The following is an 18,351-nucleotide window of genomic DNA, read 5'->3' as shown; positions in this document are numbered from 1 at the left end:
TTATTATATAGAATATCATGTTGTTTAAAGTGTAATTGGTGAATCTGCCAGTCTAGTCGACTGGTGCAAAAAAATGAGCTCAAAAAAAACGATTCACCGCCAGGGTATGAGATGGAATGGAAGACGTTTTTTTCCATCTTCCATCCTGAGATTTTCTTCCATTCCAGCTTAGAAATCTTCCATTCCATCTTAAAAATCTCTTCCATCTTTCAATACATCTTCACATTTTGTGATCTCTGCGTTGAATATGCCACAAATAAACCTAAAAGCCATAGGCTAAATTTAAGCTAAAAATTTAACAGCAGTATTTTCCTAAGGATTACGCAACGTTTCAATTATTGTTTGAACATACCGTTCGAATTATTTCAGCAAGCAACGTAACATTTTGCATGTCTTGATAAAGCGTTAGAAAGTTAATGATGGAATTCGGATGGAATGATGGAAGATTGTCTTCCATCCCATCATCAAGATCTTCCATTCCTTTCCATCCTTGACATTTTCCATCTTCCATCCCAAAATCTGTCTTCCATTCTATCTTCCATGCCATCCCATTCACCTCTCTCGGCCTGCTCCATTACAAAATATGTCGTTCAATTAAAATATGTAAAATGGGTGCTCGACTGCTCGTAATAATAAGTAACTCTAATAAGAGCTTCAAAATCGATAGCATTGTTTCATTTGCTCTTTGAATAGCTGTAGGTAGCTGCAAGCCTATCACAGATTTTCCTTCCACACAAATACAATTGCTTTTCAACGTAGCCTACTTTTGTCTGAAGTGGTTGTTGAGTTTTATTTATGAAAAGTAGATTACTAAAGTGGAATATTCAAATCTACTGTAGTCAATATTGTCTGCCTTACGTTAAGTATAGGCTACAGGCTAATGGAAAAATAAATATGTGACAGGAAAGCTATTTCAAAACAGCCAAGGAGTAAGCTAGGTCTATTTTTGAAGTTGTTTGGTAGAAAAGCCTGAATAATTAAGAAAAGGTGAATTACTTTTTAATTTAGAGAATTCCAGTGGCACAAAGCAGTAGGCTTATTACGTCAATGAATTGTAGAGTGAAAAAAATTGCGTCCAAGCACATCATCTAAACGCAGTATATATCGCTTTGCAGACATTTTTATTCTAAAAAATGAATGAATGTTTAATTCGTGGTGATCAAGCAAAGTTTCGCAATGTGATGAGAAAAAGCTGTATAAACAATAAAGAGTTCAGCGATTGTTTGTTTCTCATTGGGTCCGAGAAGCAGCGTGTTCATGGTCATAAATGTATCTTAGCGGCTAGATCCGAAGCTTTTCGAGTGCTATTTTCCAAGCACCCTGTCCAAGATTCTTCCTCACCCAATCAACCATACGTTCTTTCCAACGTTAGACTTGAAGTGTTTCTGATATGTTTAGATTACATTTATACAAACTGCTGTACTTTGACATATGATCTTGCACCCGATGTCGTGTCATTTTCTGTCGAGTACGAACTAAATGAACTGACTAGTCTCAGCATTCAATTTCTTTTGACAAGACTGAGCAGTGAAACCGCCTGTGACATTTTGCATTTAGCTGTTTCGCACGCTATGCCGGAAATGTTGCAAAAAGCTCTGGAGTATGCAATGCAACATGCAAATGAGGTTATGCAGTCTGATGGCTTTCAAGAGCTTTCTCCAGAAGCGTTGGGCTTATTTTTGAGAGGGGACGCGGTCAACTCTGATGAATTAGATATTCTTTCTGCTGCCAAAAAGTGGATCAAAAACAATTCAATCGTCACAGGTCGCACTGTCAAAGATCTAGCCTCGCAAATCATTCCTTTAGTTCGACTTCCTCTTTTCTCTGCTGCAGAATTAACAGAAATTGAAAACGAAAACAAAAGTGATGGAATCATACCTGTAGAGCAGCTAGCAGCTGCTTGGAGATTTCACGCCTTGAAGGAAAACACCACAATGTCCCATGCTACCCGCTTGCGGATCGGTACAGTACGTCGAGATAGCCATCAACATTTACCCAAATAATGCGAAACTTTACTGACACATATTTTGACACATAAGTATTTTACTTTTTCTTGATGTAATAAAATTTATGTGCAACTTGTGTGAGAGAGATTCATTTGAGCAGCGGCGGGCTGTAGACTACAGCTGCTGCTGAATCAATTGAAAATAGTTGAATAGAAAAAAGTACAACTAAATTTGCTGACTTCCTGCTTACTCAATATAAAAACATAAATAAAAATTAGGCTTAAAGTTTTTATACATCGCGGCAAGGTTACTGATAATAAGGCTACAGTACATGCGTAGCCCAGAGTTAGATCAATTACGAAAATTCAGTTTAATTCCATTACAAGTAGGCTACAACATCAGAAATACCGATTGCCGATAGCTTACTTTACAATAAAATTGCGATTGATAGTTAATCTAACTTTACTTTCATCGACGTATGCTTTAAATTTACATCACATGCACGTTTTAAACTTCCGTGGTTTTGCCTCCGTTTCCTTTTGTTGGTTTGTTCCCGTAAACTATTACTAACTTTATCTTTGCTGTTGTTTTCCGACAAAGAAAAATAAATTGAATTGAAATGAATTTAGAATCAATTCCAAGCATGTGATAATTAATTACAAAATTTCATGTTTCAACATTTTGTTTATCAGTTGTTTAGTAGGCTAATTGTTTACATTATAATTCTATCAAAAATTGTTGAATTGCATTTTATAAACACCAAGTTGCGAAATATGTCGGTTGGACACCTTGTACACCATACAATAACAGTTCACTCAATCTATTAGTGTCCCCTACAGGCTACAGTGACGTAGTCTACGCAAGGGTGAGGGTCTGGGAACTCTTTTCAGGGGGTTTGAAAAGCTTAGCCTATTTTACAAGTTTGTCTTGTTTTGTTACTGAACCTCTTTGCCTTCGTTTCCTTCTCTGTGAAGAAATCCGATTTGACTGAATCATCTCGAGTATAGGCCTACAGCGATTTGATTATACTTTACCAAAAGCTTGCTTTGGTTTTGAATCTTTATCCTCGGACTGACAAAGCCTTGATAGGGGATTCCTGGTAGTTTCGCATACTTGAGAGGCTTTTGAAGCAAGGCCGGTTACCGAGATTGGCAGAGAGAAGTTTTCCTATTGTTGAAGCGTTATTGCAGGGGAATTATTCTATCCATTAGATGCCGCTGAATGGAGAGCAGTCCTGAAATGCGTTGCTCAAGCGCACATCCCGAGAGTCGAACTTGCGCAGCGTGATCTTGAGCCGAGCGCGTAACCACTGAGCTAACGGGGCTTTGTTTTTGATTGATTGAGGGAATCTAAATCCTCAGTCTGTGAAAACTTTTTTGAGAGCTTGATCCTGGCAGTTTCGCATAATGAACTTATAGAAGCTTTGAACCACTGACGTAGGCATGGTCACCGAGATCGACTGAGTGAAGTTTTGGTTTGTTGTTGTTCTATCCACTAGGTGCCCCACTTGAGCTTGAAGTTTCTTCCTTTGTACAGTCAGGCGCTCAGCAACTGAGCGAGGACGGACAATAATCCTGTTTAAACAAAATAGTCCAATCGTAACACTTCATATCTGTAGCCTATATCTCAACCTTGTTTGTTCCCGAGCCGATGGCGGATCAAATCAAGGATGCTAAAAACTACAATAATAAGTTAATAGTATTTAAAACATATTTCATAATGCTGGTTAATAAGACATATTTCATCCAGTTGCTGTAAAGTGCAAGCTATGAATAAGAGAGTACAAGATATACTTCGTATTCACAGAATTTATAGAAGTTTTTATTATCATCGACATAATTTTTTCTATCGTAGGGTAAAAGTAAACGACTATACGCTTACCGTACGTCCTGTTATAGCCGGGACAGTCCTGGTTTGAAGGCTTTATCCAGGTTAGCCAACCAAAAAGTCTCGATAAGACATTAGTCAGCCAGCATAACCCTGACCCACACGAATATCAGCATGCGGTGATTGGTCGGTTTAGCTGAAGAGTGATGTTGACAGGCCTATAGCCAAAAACCGCTTTCAATTACAAGGCTCATGTTTTGTTCAGTGATCTATCGCATATTTCAATTCCAAATTCAATACTGAATACGTGAAATGTAATTATTTTTTATTATTAAATGCCCTTATAATAATAAGATCGAGTATTGCGAGTCAAATCGTAGAAGTTATAGCCTACCGTGATCCTGTTCTAGATCTTCAATACAACATACCGGTACTAGATATCACAACAGATACAGTATGCATTGCCGAAAGCTCTGGCTGGGCGCTCAAAAGGACGCTGGTTCAACACCGCTCAAGAACACATGGCTGTGTCTTAGACAAGACGACGAAAAGCAAGAAGGTAAACACAGACTGGCTTCTTTTTATCCTCCTCGAGGCGCTAAAGAGCTTCATCATCAGTAGTTCTGATAGTTGCGACGTGGGAAGGTAGCGCGTGTACTATCTCCGTCGGTGCTGCCACTCTCACGAGGCCAATCAATCAGCGTCAGTGAAGACGAAGATTGACTGAAATGAACGTGCATCATCCGAGTGCGCACCATCGTTTTGCATCATTGGAAATACACTGACTACAATCAAGTAAACAAAATTGGTCGTTTTTACATTTATTCACGTCCGCAGACTTTGAAAGAACGGAAACAGGACCAATTTTGTTGACTGTTTAGCAATGACCCGAATTATTACAATCAACGAAACATACGCAGTGCATATCTTGAAGCTTTATTGTCAAATTAACCACACATTGGGCAATTATTCACCAAGCTTTTAAAATATACACAACTTTTATATCATTTCAACGATAGTTGACCTTAAAATTGGCAAACGCGGCGAGTTGAAAGAAATAATGTGTTTTGAAGTGTGGCATGGCAAACACCACCAATGACATGTTGGTAATTCCTAGGAAAAGTTTCAAAAAGATTTGAAAGTGACAAATGTAATTCACGCATGGCGCATTGCATATGGCCCATCCCAGTGATGCTGTGCGCACGTTGCGGGCTTTCCAATTCCAACTAATAAGATCAAATCCTATTTCAAAGCAAATGTAGTGTAAATATGATCACGAAACGGAATTCAACAGCTAAGGCAGTGATTGAAATCGAAACTGTTCCACAACGTTGAAGTTGTGCAAAAAATCAGCTATTCGTCCAAGTAAACTTTTGTCCATTTATCAAACAATAATCTACCGTTCATCGACAAAATATCAACCACTTAAATTCCTCGACTTACGCAGGGGAAAAACAACAGTACGAAAACCACAACAAATTCTAAAGCAAAAAGTAACAAGCATATAACACTTTAAAACAAAACATTTAACCGCTTAGAGCACGATTAATAGTGGTGGTCACCTTGTTGGTGCATAGTTGGACCTTCATAATAAATGTTGCTGTAGATACAACGTTTGATCACATAAGCCCTCAGTAAAAACGACCCCAAACTTGGTGCCAATAGCAACCTAGTCAGCAAAACGGTTCTTTACATTGACTCAACGACTTTAGACAAAAAAAACACTGATTTGCGGAGAAAGAACGTTTCTTGTAAAAACGCATCATATTGCTAAAGTCATTAGCAAGAATATCTCAGATAACAAAAATCATCTTTCAATAAATCAATTTTCAAAAGAAATTGTGATAGTTGGGATCGACATTTCAAACCTGGCAAGAGTTTATAAACATCCAGCAGCGAATCGAGTGTTTACTCGCACCTGGGTGCCAATTCTATTGTCTCAAGACAAAGAGCGAGCTACGCTTGCAACGGATGTGCCAAAAAACGATTTTCAAAATGAGATCTTCACACGATGCGGCAGTGCACTGGCCTAGTTATCAGCCGGCTTTTGTTATGCAAACAAAGGTGCGAGTTGCCAATGACTGCTTTGTTTGTTTATTAAAACGTTGGCTTGTCTGGTTGTGCAACATGTAACCATCAAAGAAACGCAACTGAATGGCAATGCTGATTAACTGTCTTCGCACGGTTGTTTTAAAATCGTTTTTGAAAAATACTCGGTACAAAAATGAGTGTTTTGTCATTTAGTGAGTAGCAATCCGTGCTAGTGAACAACATGAAATCTTGTGCAATATTAATTTTTAAACCTGATGATTCTTTATGCATCCATTCTGGCAGTGATGCTTAAAACTGAGGTGTCTTTGACGAATATTAACCAAAGAGTTTCGGCCAACGTGGCAATTATAAAAATAGAAATGTAAGGTCATGATTGCGAAAAGGCAGTTACTGATAAAATATTTACGAACACAATAAGGCAGCATCCGAAAAAATGGAAATAAATAACGAATAGCGTCGTTTTGAACGGAGAATGAACGGACGTGCGGGTTCATAAACCAAGGCTGGAACTTCGCTGGCAGCTTCTGCCGACCATTCTCGCACTTTTACCTCCTCTCATTGTGTTTCCTGTTCGTCGTAAACAGCTTTGACCGGCCGCTCTTCGTTGCCTGAAGCTTTCTTTGACATTGCTGTTGCCTTTTTGACATCGTTTAGCTTGTTCCAGCTCCCTGTAAAAGTACCAAGTTAATGGATCGAAAGATCTATGCCTCGAAAGCTGATGGGGATTTTAAAATGAAGCAAGCGTGGTAACACGGCTTAAGTCTCAGTTTGTTCACAGACTTATGAAAGAGATGCAAAAGTGTCACATAGAAACTGTTGAACAACACGAGAAATTAGCGTCAAACAGAAATTACCTTTTCGTGATTATTCAACTAACAATGCAACTTGCCACTATCATACCGTGTTAGAAGTTCTATCTTGAACTTTTGTTCCTTCAATTCTCGTCGCAACTGATGCTTGCTTTTGTAGCTGAGAGAGGAGGAAAGAATCGGGTGCTGCAGAAGACCGGCTGCAGTTGGTCGTTTTGCGGGAACTGGATGGATCATTGTCTGCAGAAATTAAAAAGGCGCCGATGTGAGACAATTTTATTGTCATTACTGCAGAGCAAAATTTTAATACAAGTGCCGCGTCTTGAAACGTGTACTGTATTACAAAGGGAACAAAAACATTGATGCTCAGAGAACAACTCACATAGAAGCCAAATTTTTCAAAACATTCTATTTAAAAAGGCACCAACGCTTTTTTAAAAGTCAAACTAGACGAATGCTTACAATTGAATGTGTAAAATCAAACACCATCAAAAACGAGTATCACTTGAACAATAGGCTATCTGAGTAAAAAAATTACCTTCAGTAACTTGTTAAAATCCTTAGAGCAGTGTGAGAGGTATGGAAGATGGCCACTGCGGATTTTGTGCCATTCTTCTCCATTCTTTGGTGGTACTCCGCCGCCGGCGATTTCATGAACGGTGAGCCCCAAAGCGAATATGTCAGCTTTCGTTAAGTGCTGGTAATCCTCCTTCAGAAAAAAGATTTGTCAATATTATTGATTTCGTTCAGATTTTAAATGTTGATCAATTGTTTGGTCAGTAAGGCTTTATGATGCCGATGCACTATGAGCAAACGAGAAGTTTTGTATTAGCAATTCTACAACAAACTTTGTGCAATTTTGTTGATCAATAATGACAGAAGGCGTTTAAAGCATTGGTTTAAATCCCTCTTGTCTTTGAATGGAGATGAAGCGAAAATGAACTTCAGTCCACTCCACATTCATTGTGTGGTTTACAAAACCAACAAAGGAAAACCCATTCACCCTTTCGACGGGGCCTGGCAATGCATGGCAGCATTGTGGCAGAAGAATCCACAAAAAAAGTGGTAGTTAAAAACGCAAACACGTCGCATTATTGCACATCTATTTACCGTTATTTTAAATCGAATTGAAGATAAAAGTGTGTTGTAATTGCAGCAAGGTTATTAGTTTGTTCTTTTACGTATAAGATACGAAAGGTTAGAGTCCCAGATGTTTTTCTTCATTATCGTGAGCTCACCTGCAAAACCTCATTAGCCAGATAGCGGCAGTCTCCTTCTTCAACCTGCGGGTCTTCAATACAGGTCACGTGACCAAGATCACCTGAATTAATTAAATTGATTTGATTAAGAAGTTAATTGTAACTACGAAGCAGAACTTCAAGCTTTGCATATCTTAAGTGTGGCAGAAGCATGCAACTACAACCGTTTTGTTAAGTGCATTTGTAATAGATACATACAAATACAAGCTATGCTTTTCAAAGGATGGGAAAGTACTTTGTTGGAGACAAGTCAACAATTTTCATACCAATTTTGTAAATGATTTCTTCTGGGAGAAATTCTTTGTCGTCAAAGGTTTCATCATCACCATCGAAAAGCTTAAAATGGTGTTCCTTGCAAATGAAAATGTTTCCTGGAATAACAAACTACAAAGTAACTTCAAAGCATCTTTTTTCGACTGCTTCAAGACGAAACTTTCGTGCACATTTGTATTCACTGATTGTGAAATGCTGAAAGTTTACACTCCGCTGTAAAATGAAAATATCTTCAACGTTGTCCATTTCGCAAATTAACGTCAATCCGATGGTCTCTTACCAATAACAAGTGCATCAATTAAAAAATCTCCAACCAATTCATACTCATTGGCTGGAGAGTTTCTAATCAAAAAAAAGTTTCTTTGTTTGCACTTTTTTTTGCTTTGTTCTTTCGTTTCAAAAATATTGAATTTTTATATTCATCCTAATCAATCAGGAATCAGGATGCAATAAAAAAATTATGAATTAAAGATTCCGGTCTATCACAGCATGTAAAATTTTGAAATTAGACATCGCCCAGGGCTTACCTGGTTTTATATCGAGATGGACTAGGTTTTGAGAATGAACGTATTTCAATCCCTTGGCGATTTGTACCATGATATCCACAGTTTCACCCTCTGTATAATGCTTCTGCTGCTTTCGTTGTTCTTCAAGAACGTCAGCTAGACTTCCGCCTACGTAAAAGCACAATCACACAAAATTATATAATTATGATATCATTCAAGCCAACAGATTTTGTACAAGGAAAGCTAATTTATTGCTTATTGTCTGTACTTGGTGGGTGGTGAACAAACGATGAAAATTTATGAACTTTGATATTTCGCTTTTTCCTATCAAAAGTCTTATTGTAATGCCACTGAATGTTATTCCATTCCTTCACAACACCCGGAATTGAGGGTTTAAATCGTACTCCGCTGCGCCAATGCATCTGTGACAAGCATGTAAAGCGAAAGCGAAGACCATATGCAAGTAATTATTGCAATTAAAATAATGACAGTTGTCAGCTTCGTTTCATGGACACAAGCCATCTCTATTTGCCGCGGTGGTGAGCTTGCACGTCCTGACAGATTGGAAGTTGATAGAAATAACACTTTTCTGAATGTCCTGCCAACTCACACCTTAGCCAAGACAATGACCATTAATCAGAGTGTGAAAAGTAAAACAGTCCTAACTCCTATCAATACTTCGCAAAACATCGGTCAATGATGTTTAAAAAAAAATAAGACACTTCATAAAAGACAATATCTCGGACTTAACAAAAGGATTGAAAATTAGCATTGCACTTACCATTGCAGAATTCGTTTTGAATCACCATATGATCATTTTCAGCCCAAGCTGAGTAATAACGCACAACGTGCGGATGTTTCCCGAGCACTGCATGCGCACACACTTCCCGTATTGCATTAGCTCTACAACACACCGAGAAGTCAGTTGAAAAAAGAAAATTTATGTAATAAGTTAAATAACCGTAAGAACACTTCTAACTATTCACTGTTACCAGATTTTATCATTTTGTAAGAAATCGCAGTGTTATGTAATGTATGTTATCGCAATGGGCGCAAATAAAAGCATGATTATAATATAGTGATTATTTTAACTTCTGTTCAGACTTCTTAGTGGCAGCTGACAAGGATATATAATTTATATAAAAATTAGAATATAACCGCACGATTGAATGTACAATTGAAACAGGGCCTTTACTGTATTACTTACTGAATGTGGCTGATTGAATTGTTTGCTAATTATTTAAGTTGAATTTTATCTCCCAACGATGAATACTTTACATTCATACCAAAAACATATATATATAATTGTTTTGTATCAACATTTTGTACTCACTCATCTAGAGATCCAGCTAGAGGTTTTTTCGAGCGCTTGATGGCATAAGTGCAACCATCCAGTCGGTTTACACACTTAAAAACTGATCCGAATTCTCCGTCTCCAATTTTACAGACTTCATGAAATTCTTTGATGTATCTTGATATGTTATTTTCACGCAAATACATACGCTGAAGTAGACAATATAAGTATTAAATTACATTCAATAAAAGTAAAACTTATGTAGGGTAGCTATTAAGGGATGTTTTTAGGAATACAACTTCTCATTCATGGGTTATAACTAACAGGTGAATAAACATCGGCAACCGGTCTTCATTCAAGTTAACTTGATCCATCAAATAATCAAAATCAACACTTCCACTATAAGAGGAAACCTCAAAGGGTCAAGCTGTTACCAGCATGTGGCAAAGCACCTTCAAACCAGGATGCCAGTTTTAAAGTGCCCCCGACAGGTTGGACCCAAGTATAGCAACTTTTCTAAGCATTTTCTAGCGCAGAATTATGCTTAGTGAACTTTTTAATGTTAACCTCGAAGCTCGACTGGTTAGGGCGAAATTTATACAAAACGACAGTTCCGCAGCGCCACCACAGGCGAAACTCCATATTTCACTGCTCTGGGACGACTTTGGTGGTGTTACGTCATCGTGGGTGGGCGTCGTTAGCGACGGATAAAACAAATGCTTTCTAGACGTAATTGGTGGATCACAGTTTGGTCGGAGTTGGTACGAGCGGTTGCTTTTTTCGAAGATTTATTGTTTTTTGCAGTAATAAAACTGTACTGGATATGTTCCTACAAAACCTAAAATATACTTGAAGTGAAAAATGAAGAAATCGTACGAATCATCATTCATATTTAATTCATCATCATTCATCACTATTCATAAATAAATGAAAGTTCTCTCTCTCTCATAATGTGCCTTCAGTTGGCCATTGAAATCCGGTGTAACGGCCATCTGGACTTGAAAATTGTTTCGTATTCACCAAACAATGCATGACGGCAGCACAATCCGATTGTTGCTTCCGAGAGCACCACCTTGTAGTATCCACTCCAATACATGCCTGTAAGCGACTAATTACCGATACTGCCTGCAAGGAAACAAAATCACTTCGTTTAGTGTGGATTCTTTAGCGTTGAGGGTATTTTTAGCCTAATGTAGCATCCTTACTCTTTTGATAGGTCTCTGTTTTCTCGTTTCGGTTTATTGTTTTTCTCCAGTTCTTCCTGCTCCTCATAAAAAAAGTCCTCAGAACTGCAGGATGTAAGTGTGCCTCAAAATTGGTCAAATTGGTAACACAGCTAGATGCGTCTTTTTTCAAAAGTTCTTTCGTCTGTGGCACTTCATGGCAACATACACATTCATTGGGCTGGGACATAGACTCGCACTTGTGGCAAACGCACCACCTACAGTACCCAGCACGCCACTCATTGCTGAGAAGATCCAAATCGGGTTGGTGGTGTTAACAAAATCATCTCCATTGAAGTGAAGAATATACGACTAGTTTTGTATGGTCCATCCCACTTTCGAATACTTGAAGAAAACTTTGACTATTTTCTTCTCAGCACCTTGTTTTGTTTGAAAGCATGAAAAGATAGCACACGTCTTTGTCACTGACTCTGTGACACAAACAGCAATTTCCAGGCATTACCTCAACCATAAATTAAGGGTACTGTCTGTGAGATTAGGGTGTTTCATAATTTCCCAACTTCATAATTACAACTTGGCTCACCTAAATTCATACGTGGAATGGTATTACCAACTTCCATGCAAAATTTTAGCATCCTACAGCCTCATCTTCCACTCCCCCAGGTCAATGTTCTAAAACTACCCTGCAGGGCGGAATGGCCCGTTTCGTCGAGTCCGATTCGGCGAGTCCGATTCGACTAATCCGATTCGGCGAGTTCCCTATTCGGCGAGAGCCTTTTTCGGCGAGTGCCCTATTCGGCGAGTTTTTGAAATTTTTAAAAGGAAATTATCGGGTACCGTAGCCTAATTACAATTGCCGTTTTCACATCGTTTTAACGTCGCTAAACGTTGAAATCGTGCAGAAAGGAATAAAAATAAAATGTTTGAACTATTAAATTAAAATTCGTCATGTCAGTTCAGTTATTTTTATTTTTGACCATCATATCAAAAACAATACACGTCAACATAGCAAAGGTAGAAGCGACAAAACGCGAACGTTAAAACGTGCTTGAATTCGTCATGTCAGTTCAGTTATTTTTATTTTTGACCATCATATCAAAAACAATACCCGTCAACATAGCAGAGGTAGAAGCGACAAAACGCGAACGTTAAAACGTGCTTGAATTCGTCATGTCAGTTCAGTTGTTTTTATTTCTGATCATGATATCAAAAACAATTCACGTCAACATAGCAAAGGTGTAGAAAAAGGTAGAAGCGACAAAACGCGAACGTTAAAACGTGCTTGTGACCGAAGTAAGTTATTGAGTTGAAAGAAATTTGGCAAGGTTGCATCACCTTCAGAAAAATTTAAGATATGAAGGAAAAATAAAACAAAGAAAATGTTACAAAAAAAATAATGTTTATGTCTATAAGTTAGTACTTTTGAATAGTTAAAATCATAGGCGCCTGACTATTTTTTTGGCCTTGGGGGCGAAAGCGTGTTTCATCAGCAGCAACGTAAATTCAGCGAAATGTCACGCAGATGGATGACGTAATTATGTCGTCACACTAGGATTGCTTTTATTGCCACACTCGGAGTTATCGCTACGTTCGACCTGCCGTTAATTATTATAAACAAAGCTCGACCAAAACACATGCTATGCGTCTGCGTTGGCTAGCGGTTGATGGACTGCGACTCTTTAAGCTAAGCACAACATAAAGTTTAGCAACGAACAAGAGACGAAAAGGTTTACTAAAAGGTATACTGTAAATGGAATGAAAATACTAACTTGATCATATGCTTGAAAATATATATACCTGTTGAAAGCAAAATCATTCATGTTTACATCAATTCAACAGCACGTCACCTTTAATAAATTTAAAAGTTGCTGACATCCGTAAACAGCCCTTGAAAAATATTTACAGAGAGACGTTTGATTAAGTTTTCGACTTGACATTGCTCCCTTTTCACTACAATATCGCAACTTATCGCTGACCAGCTTTCAAGTTCCTATTCGCTGTAATACGCCCGTTTTCGTGTTGCAGATGAAGCAAAAGATGCGCATATTCCCCGCCTTTGATCGGGTTTCCATGGCAACGGACGTGTGTGCGCCATGCAGTTTGCGCGAGTCCGTTGTTGTGTTGATTATGCCGCGTGTGCGACTGTGGGCAGTGCGGTTTGTACCAGCCCTTGTTACGTTGGTTAGTGGTAACCTCGGGCCGAGACTTCAAGTTCATTTTCACAGCAACCGATTCACTGCCGCAACAATTCTCTGCAGAGGTTTTGACTTTCGAAAGCGACAGCGAGACTGTTTGCAAGCGTCTGCAGACGTTAAATCAACGTAAATATGACAGATTTTTTTTGTCTGGGGTGGGATTGTAGCATCGCTACTCGTTCTAGTGATTATTTACTGCAAAGCTGTTGCGGTTTGCATTTAAAAATGTTTTCCTGCTGCCGATCGCTAGTTCATCTATTGTTTTATGTATCAATGCCGCATAAAAAGTTGCTCCCACGCGGAAATATGCGTGGGGGCCTGGTCCCCACGGCTTAGGCGCCTATGGTTAAAATGATTAGTTTGGATCAACAAAAATGTGTGACCTACACTCTTACAGCTTAGATTGAAAGGAAATTATCGGGTAGGCTACCGTAGCCTAGTTATCCCGACCAGCAAAAATTTGTTCCAAGAACCCAGTTAGCCTAACAGTTCATTTTTACATTGTAGTAACAGAATGAAAAGGCTAACCAAGTGTGAGGCCTATCGTTTTAACGTCGCTAAACGTTGAAATCGTGTAGAAAAGGGTGCTTTTGCTGACTAGGATACGTTGAAACTGAGAAACATCCAAGCACGTTTTAACGTTCGCGTTTTGTCGCTTCTACCTTTGCCATGTTGACGTGTATTGTTTTTCATATGATGGTCAGAAATAAAAACAACTGAACTGACATGACGAATTTTAATTTAATAGTTCAAACATTTTATTTTTATTCCTTTCTGCACGATTTCAACGTTTAGCGACGTTAAAACTATGTAAAAACGGCAATTATAATTAGGCTACGGTACCCGATAATTTCCTTTCAAAAATTTCAAAAACTCGCCGAATAGGGCACTCGCCGAAAAGGGCTCTCGCCGAATAGGGAACTCGCCGAATCGGACTAGTCGAATCGGACTCGCCGAATCGGACTCGCCGAATAGTAGCAGACCCCTGCAGGGACCCCCTAACGAAGGGCAAAAATGGGGTTTGTAAGCATTAAAAGATTTCTTATATGCCAATTTACCCACTTTTATGCATATGTATTGGTTCTAAAACACAAATATAGGTAGTAGGCTACTGAATACCCCTTTAAACAAATTTCCACAAAAAAAATTTGGATTTTTTCCCTAAAATTTGCCTAAATTTTGCTGTTTTTTAACAAAAATTTGCCAAAAATTTATGAAAATGGCACAAAAATCAAAAATGTTGTACATGTATATATATAAGTAAAATTAACAACAAGAATGCATGCACAGTCAGTGGATGGAGAAAAAATTGTTTAAATCTTGCAGATCGATCATGCTTTTGATACGTTCGTCTGCATTTTCATCATGTTTGATTTGTCCTTTCTCTATAATATTCTTTATTCATCCAACATATCGTTCGCAAGTTCGATTACTGTTCATTGTGACATTCCAGAACACTTTGTCTGGGGCATTCTCTGACAAGCATGGTGCTGTGGCAGCATCAGCCGTTACAAAACTAGAGAGTTTGTGCCTTTTTAACCATAACATCTTCTTTTTATGCTCCCCATCATAACATGCTCTTATCCCCTTAATCAATGCTGGTGTAATCGACTTTCTGTCAGAATATGCACATAATGAGACATTTTCAGGCCCAAGCCAGGATATAAACCATGAGGAATATAAATTTTCTGTAACTGCTTTATGGCTGCTCTAGAAAACTTGTACATAGCTGCTATGCATCCAACAAGTAATCCCTTCGTTAGGGGGTCCCTGCAGGGTAGTTTTAGAATATTGACCTGGGGCAGTGGAAGATGAGGCTGTAGGATGCTAAAATTTTGCATGGAAGTTGGTAATACCATTCCACGTATGAATTTAGGTGAGCCAAGTTGTAATTATGAAGTTGGGAAATTATGAAACACCCTACTGTGAGATACTGCTGTTACACTGCAAATGGCTATAGCCAGATTAGGACAAATAAAAAATTATCTAAATTGTAGCCCTACAAGAGTTTAGAAAAACTGCAATTTCAATTGAATTGAGATGCTGTTTGATAAAAATATACTCAATCTATTTGATCTAAACCTGATAGTAATAATAAGTTAACTTTTTCATTTCGGTAATTCTCATTTTGCACATGCTTTAAAGTTTAGACCAATAGAGCCCCACACATTGACGTTTTGGAGCAGTCGTACCATACCTTACCAACTCACCACAGAGAAAGAATGTATCCTTCCCACCCATGGTGACGTCACAGCGAGGTTGCCGTTTTTATTTTCGCAATTGAATGAGTGCCAAATTTGCCGAAAGTGAACGAAAGTTTGCAAGCGTGTAACTTAGTAGCCTGTTGATATTTTTTACGATTTGTTGGTCAGGGAAGTTTGTTAGTGTCATCTCTTTGGTATCTTAGGTAGATTTAGCAAATTTATTTTCCTGTCAGAGGCACTTTAAGCTCTTTCTTCAATAAGTCTCTCAAAGAACAACCCACATGCTGTAACTGAGAAAGCTGTTGTGGATTTACAATGCAAAGAAAGTCATTCGATATTATTATTCACAAAAAAAGTTAGCTTTTTTTACCTTAGGAGGTCGTTCACCTTCATCTTCCATTGTAAAATCGGATACTGTGCCAATTTTTCTGCAAAGTATTGTATATATATACTGTATGAGATAATTTTCTTCATAGTAAGGTTATGAAGACAGTAGTGGTTTGTGATAACTAATTTAACATCAAAAACAAATGTACGTAACTAATATAATACAAAGCCATAAAGTTTGGTGGCAAAAAATAAAACATACATATTTCTTGATCTGAATCTTTTGGTTGTGGTCAAGCGATTGCCGGGAGTAAAAGGATTAACATTCACTAAAGGAGAACTCTTTAAGACAGGTCGTAAACCAGTATGATGGACATTGGAATGATGAATCACTGAAGTAAAATCTTCATCTACTAAAGGGTCTGTGTGCAATGCAGCAATTGGTTGAGATGAATCACGATTTAGGAGTTCTTTAAATCGGCTCTTCTTACACAAAGGACTGTTTTCAGAACTATCATAATCACTTGAAGATTTCTTGTCATCAAATTCTAATTCAGTTTTCAAACGTCTCATTAAAGATTTTGGTGTGTGTGGTATGTCGAATAACTTCAGTTCTCTTAATTTTCGAGTATGTGGGGGTGTTTCAGGGGGAGTACGGCTAGGGGAAGCACAAGACACCCCCGATGATGACCCTGGAGAGCCTGACAGAGCAAGTCTTGATTTAAAATTCTTTGTTGGTGATTGAAAACATGGCGGCCGCAAGGGAGATGAAAAGCAACTGTCAGCATTGTCATCACTACTTGAGTTGAAACCCAAACCAGTAGAAGTACGTGGAGGTGAATTTGGAGTACTCTCAAGACAAGCAGATTCCCTTCTGTTTGTGTAAGATTCAAAAGGCACGTCCATGCAGTCTTCTTTTGAATCATCATCTTCTAACTCATATTTGAGATCTGAAAACATCAAGGAGCTCTTGGCATTGTGCTGTGGAGATGTTTTCCTGGTTCGCTTGCATATAGACTTTCGATTAGACTTGATACTGGATGAGAATAAACTTTTTCGAGACAAAGGTGTTTGAAAAGAATCACCCATAATACTTCCATTCAACCCTTTTGATAAAATCATGGATTCCATACCTATAAAAAAATGAATTTGAGAATAGTATAAATGCAATGTTCTGCACAAAACTCCATATGCAATTAACATTAGCATAGCATTGTCAACACATGCGATTTTCCCATCAAGTAAACGAATCAACAGCAGTGCACATGTTTATCATTTATTATTGGAAAACACTTAAACTTTTATCTTTAATATTTGGTAAAAACTATTGTCAAAATGTACCGTTTTGTATGAAAAAATACATTTTTACGGGAAAGCTGCAAAATTATCTTTTTAAGAATTAATCAAGACATACTTTCTTGGCTAAAAATCACTCTTGATTATAAGCTACACAAAAATATTTTAAGAAAACAACAGTCATATTCTAAAGTAAAAAAGTAGTATTCCAATATGTCTTGTATTTTACTTTTAAATAATTTTAAAAAGAAATATTGAATCTTACAAACAATTTAGACTTCATTTTGTATTGCTTTTAAAAATAACACATTTAAACTATCAGTCAGTGGACAGCACACAAACAAGAAACAAGTTGACTTCAAATAATTGGAAATTTAAAACTCCAGACCTACTGTACGGTACCGTACTACAATCAACTTTCAAACAGCGTTATTTCAATGCACTTTACCTGAATCCTGATCTATTGCTTCAAAACTGACTCTCTGTTCCGCTCTACGAGGAGTACAGAGTTGGTTTTCATCACAAGGCGATGAAATTAAAGCCATCGCACCAAACTTTTTCATACACGCTTCAGACCATATATATAAACACATTCACAGTTTACAACCTGATAAAGAAATAAACAAATTCTAATTTTTATTCTGCCCAACAAATGAACACTTTAATCTGTTACTGGTACCAATGGGTCATGCAGACATATATCATACTAATTTACCTAAATGAAACCCCCACGGTTGAAATAACCTTATATAAGGGCATGGAAATAATAGGCTAATCAGAGAAAATAGTTCAAATTGTAAAAGCCTAAATAACAACTTTATGTTTTTGTGATCGTTACTTATAATTTGCTGGGTAATAATAAAGAAACCTAGTACTATTCCCTAAAATTAATATTTATGAAGTAATCCCTTGAACTTATACATTGCAACATTAGTAAGTAATTGTTCAGGCTAGGTAAATGTATATAGACTGGTCACTGTTCTCAAAGTGATATAAACAAGCCAAGACCTTTAAACCTAATATAACTGCGAGCAATATCATACCAGTATGATGTCTGCTGACAAAATCATGACAAATTCTTTTACTAAACAAGCCTTTTTTAAAGTATTATTGTGCAATAAATCTCTACTGCTTTTTGTCCGGCCCAAATGCTGGGTTTACTTTCTTAGTACCATACAC

General features: G+C 37.7%; 2 protein-coding genes across 2 annotated transcripts; one reads left to right on the top strand and one right to left on the bottom strand.

Moving 5' to 3' along the window:
* The first annotated feature begins 1,115 nt into the window (after positions 1–1,115).
* Positions 1,116–2,003, top strand: LOC145771374 (BTB/POZ domain-containing protein 19-like). Its single transcript, XM_082583130.1, has one exon. The coding sequence runs from the start codon at positions 1,134–1,136 to the stop codon at positions 2,001–2,003; it is 870 nt and encodes a 289-aa protein (XP_082439256.1). The 5' UTR covers positions 1,116–1,133.
* A 2,685-nt stretch (positions 2,004–4,688) lies between these two features.
* LOC145770272 (wee1-like protein kinase 1-A) lies at positions 4,689–17,768 on the bottom strand. Its single transcript, XM_082581869.1, has 11 exons — positions 17,621–17,768; positions 16,139–17,009; positions 15,920–15,977; positions 10,006–10,175; positions 9,454–9,575; positions 8,694–8,840; positions 8,160–8,264; positions 7,873–7,955; positions 7,173–7,343; positions 6,726–6,874; positions 4,689–6,493 (listed from the first exon to the last, which is right to left on the bottom strand). Exons 1-11 carry the CDS (start codon positions 17,763–17,765, stop codon positions 6,316–6,318), a joined length of 2,199 nt encoding a protein of 732 aa, XP_082437995.1. The 5' UTR covers positions 17,766–17,768; the 3' UTR covers positions 4,689–6,315.
* Positions 17,769–18,351: the final 583 nt, after the last annotated feature.

This window comes from Aplidium turbinatum, chromosome 5 (assembly GCF_918807975.1).
Source record: "Aplidium turbinatum chromosome 5, kaAplTurb1.1, whole genome shotgun sequence".
Classification (NCBI taxonomy): Eukaryota; Metazoa; Chordata; class Ascidiacea; order Aplousobranchia; family Polyclinidae; genus Aplidium; species Aplidium turbinatum.
This window is presented reverse-complemented; position numbering and strand designations above follow the sequence as displayed.

Bases quoted from the DNA above. Each gene is read 5' to 3' on its own strand.
- LOC145771374 (XM_082583130.1), top strand. From the start codon at position 1,134: ATGAATGAATGTTTAATTCGTGGTGATCAAGCAAAGTTTCGCAATGTG.
- LOC145770272 (XM_082581869.1), bottom strand. From the start codon at position 17,765: ATGTGTTTATATATATGGTCTGAAGCGTGTATGAAAAAGTTTGGTGCG. The intron at 15,978-16,138 runs GTATGTTTTATT...AATACTTTGCAG, and splicing joins AGATTCAGATCAAGAAATAT to AAAAATTGGCACAGTATCCG. The intron at 8,265-8,693 runs GTAAGCCCTGGG...TTGTTATTCCAG, and splicing joins CCATCTCGATATAAAACCAG to GAAACATTTTCATTTGCAAG.